At 63.8% G+C, this 2,499-nt stretch overlaps 1 protein-coding gene across 1 annotated transcript in view; it reads left to right on the top strand.

Moving 5' to 3' along the window:
- Window positions 1–636: 636 nt before the first annotated feature.
- Window positions 637–2,499, top strand: part of H696_06222 (NADH dehydrogenase [ubiquinone] flavoprotein 1, mitochondrial) — a gene marked incomplete at both ends in the record, with an annotated part of 2,291 nt that continues 428 nt past the window's right edge. The window contains 4 exons of the mRNA XM_009499968.1: window positions 637–664; window positions 777–1,024; window positions 1,169–2,001; window positions 2,197–2,326. Of these exons, the coding sequence (XP_009498243.1) occupies window positions 637–664; window positions 777–1,024; window positions 1,169–2,001; window positions 2,197–2,326 (1,239 nt within the window). The remainder of the gene's footprint in view (window positions 665–776; window positions 1,025–1,168; window positions 2,002–2,196; window positions 2,327–2,499) is intronic.

The raw sequence follows: 2,499 nt of genomic DNA, 5'->3' as shown, positions 1-2,499 counted from the left end.
CGGCCCCTGGCCCCACCTCCCCCCCCCCTCTGCCCGCCCCTTCCTCCCTCCCCCACCCCCTCCCCCACCCCCGCCCGCGCCCCTCCCCTCGCCTTCCTCCCTCTGCCCGCCCGCCCGCCCGCCCGCCCGTCTGCCTGTCCGGTGTCGGACTGCCTTTCCCTCCGCCCCTCGGACATGGGTGCACTTCCGGGTCCGCTCGTTGCTGTCCTTGTTGGGCCATGTGGGAGGAAACCTGTCTTCGTGGCGGCATGGGCACCTGGCGCGACGCCCGTTGTGAATGGGCTCCACACCGCGGCCTCCCTCCTCCTGCCTTCGCGTCATGTCTCTCCCCCCCCCATTCTCTTGGGACATTCGACACGAGGCAGCTCTCCCTCCTCCCTCCTCCCCCGATGTCTCCGGACAGCGTGTAGGTCTGATGTGCCATATCGTGGCCATTCGGATGCTCCTCGCGCTCCGAGCGACCACTTTCCTGGCCGTTTGACACCTCTCTTCATCCCCCCCCCCAATCCCAGCCCCCTCCCCGACTTTTGAGTGCCTCCTCTGACCCCCTTCTCTCTCTCTCTCTCGCGCTCTCTCTCGCGCTCTCTCCCCTCTCCCCTGGCAGTCTTACGTCCTTGAGAAGGGATTGTGTCTATCATGGCTTCTTCTCTGACCCGTGCCGCTGGTCCGTTTCCTCCTCCCTTCCCTTTCATTCATCTCCTGGCTCGGATGCTGACCTGTGTTCCACCCCCCATCTCTGGCCCTCTCCCTGTGTGTCCCTTGTTCTCTTCCCGCAGCGGCACGCTTCGTCGCCTCCAAGACCCTTGCGGTCACCGCCGGGGCTGCTACTGCCACCCCCGTCGCCGCCCTGGCCTCCTCGCTGGGCAGCGTCTCCGGTACCGCCGCTTCGGTTCCCAGCCGCGCTGCCGAGCTGGCCTCCCTCTACAGCACCCTGAACGCCCCCCAGCCGCTGCACGATCACGACCGTATCTTCACCAACCTTTATGGTCGCCACGATTGGGCCCTCAAGGGCGCCATGGCGCGCGTGCGTGCCCCCCCCCTCCTCCTACTCCCTCACCACCCTCCGCATATGTCCGCACATATTGACACCGCCTCTCCTTCTTTCCTTCTCCTCCATCTCTCTCTCTTCCCCTCGCTGCTCCATCCCCCTTTCTCGGCCCGCCTTCAGGGTGACTGGTTCAAGACCAAGGAGATCCTCCAGAAGGGCTCCACCTGGATCATCGACGAGATCAAGGCGTCCGGCCTCCGCGGTCGTGGTGGTGCCGGTTTCCCCACCGGTCTCAAGTGGTCCTTCATGAAGGGCGACTGGAATGACGGCCGGCCCAAGTATCTGGTTGTCAACGCCGATGAGGGTGAGCCCGGTACCTGCAAGGATCGCGAGATTATCCGCCACGACCCGCACAAGCTGGTCGAGGGGTGCCTGGTGGCCGGTCGTGCCATGGGTGCCTGCGCCGCGTACATTTACATTCGCGGTGAGTTCTACAACGAGACCTCCAACCTGCAGACCGCCATCAATGAGGCCTACAAGGCCGGCTTCCTGGGCAAGAACGCCTGCGGGTCCGGCTACGACTTCGACATCTACATCCATCGTGGTATGGGTGCCTACATTTGCGGCGAGGAGACCGCCCTCATCGAGAGTATCGAGGGGAAGGCCGGCAAGCCGCGTCTGAAGCCCCCATTCCCGGCTGATGTCGGTCTCTTCGGCTGCCCGACCACCGTGGCCAATGTCGAGACCGTGGCCGTGGCCCCGACCATTTGCCGCCGTGGTGGCTCCTGGTTCGCCTCCTTCGGTCGTGACAAGAACGCCGGCACCAAGCTCTTCTGCATCTCCGGCCATGTGAACCAGCCGATGACCGTCGAGGAGTCCATGTCCATCCCCCTGCGCGACCTGCTCGAGCGCCACTGCGGTGGCATCATCGGCGGCTGGGACAACCTCAAGGGTGTCATCCCCGGTGGTTCCTCTGTCCCGGTCATGACCCGCGACATCTGCGACACCGTCCTGTGCGTGATGCCCCCTCTCTCGCTTTCCCTGCTGCTTCCCCTCCATCTTCTGTTGGGGCTCTTCCTGCTGTGCTCCTCGATTCTCCCTTTTTTCTTTTTGACGCCTTCATCTTCCTGGCCGGGCGGGATGTTAACCTTTCTCCTCGGTCCCCTCTCCTGCGGCCTCCCCTCCACCTCCCCGTCACCGGTATGCAGCATGGACTACGACGCCCTGCGTGACGTTGGCTCCGGTCTCGGTACCGCTGCCGTCATTGTCATGGATGAGTCGACCAACATGGTTGATGCCATCGCCCGCCTGGCCCATTTCTACAAGCACGAGAGGTTCGTAAGCGAGTGTTGTTTGCCTCTTTTTTTTTCTCGCGACTCAGAGGAGCGGGGCAAACCTTCACAGGGTTTGCCCGCTCCCCCTGCTCAGCGATGTTGTGCACACATGACTGATGCCCGAGCCATGGCCACCCCGTGTCTCTTCCTCCTCCCCTGGTCTTCCCTGTTGTTGTC

Source organism: Fonticula alba (genome assembly GCF_000388065.1).
Source record: "Fonticula alba strain ATCC 38817 unplaced genomic scaffold supercont2.32, whole genome shotgun sequence".
In the NCBI taxonomy this organism is placed as follows: Eukaryota; order Rotosphaerida; family Fonticulaceae; genus Fonticula; species Fonticula alba.
Note: the sequence above shows the minus strand (reverse complement) of the source record. Positions and strands in the feature narration are given on the sequence as shown.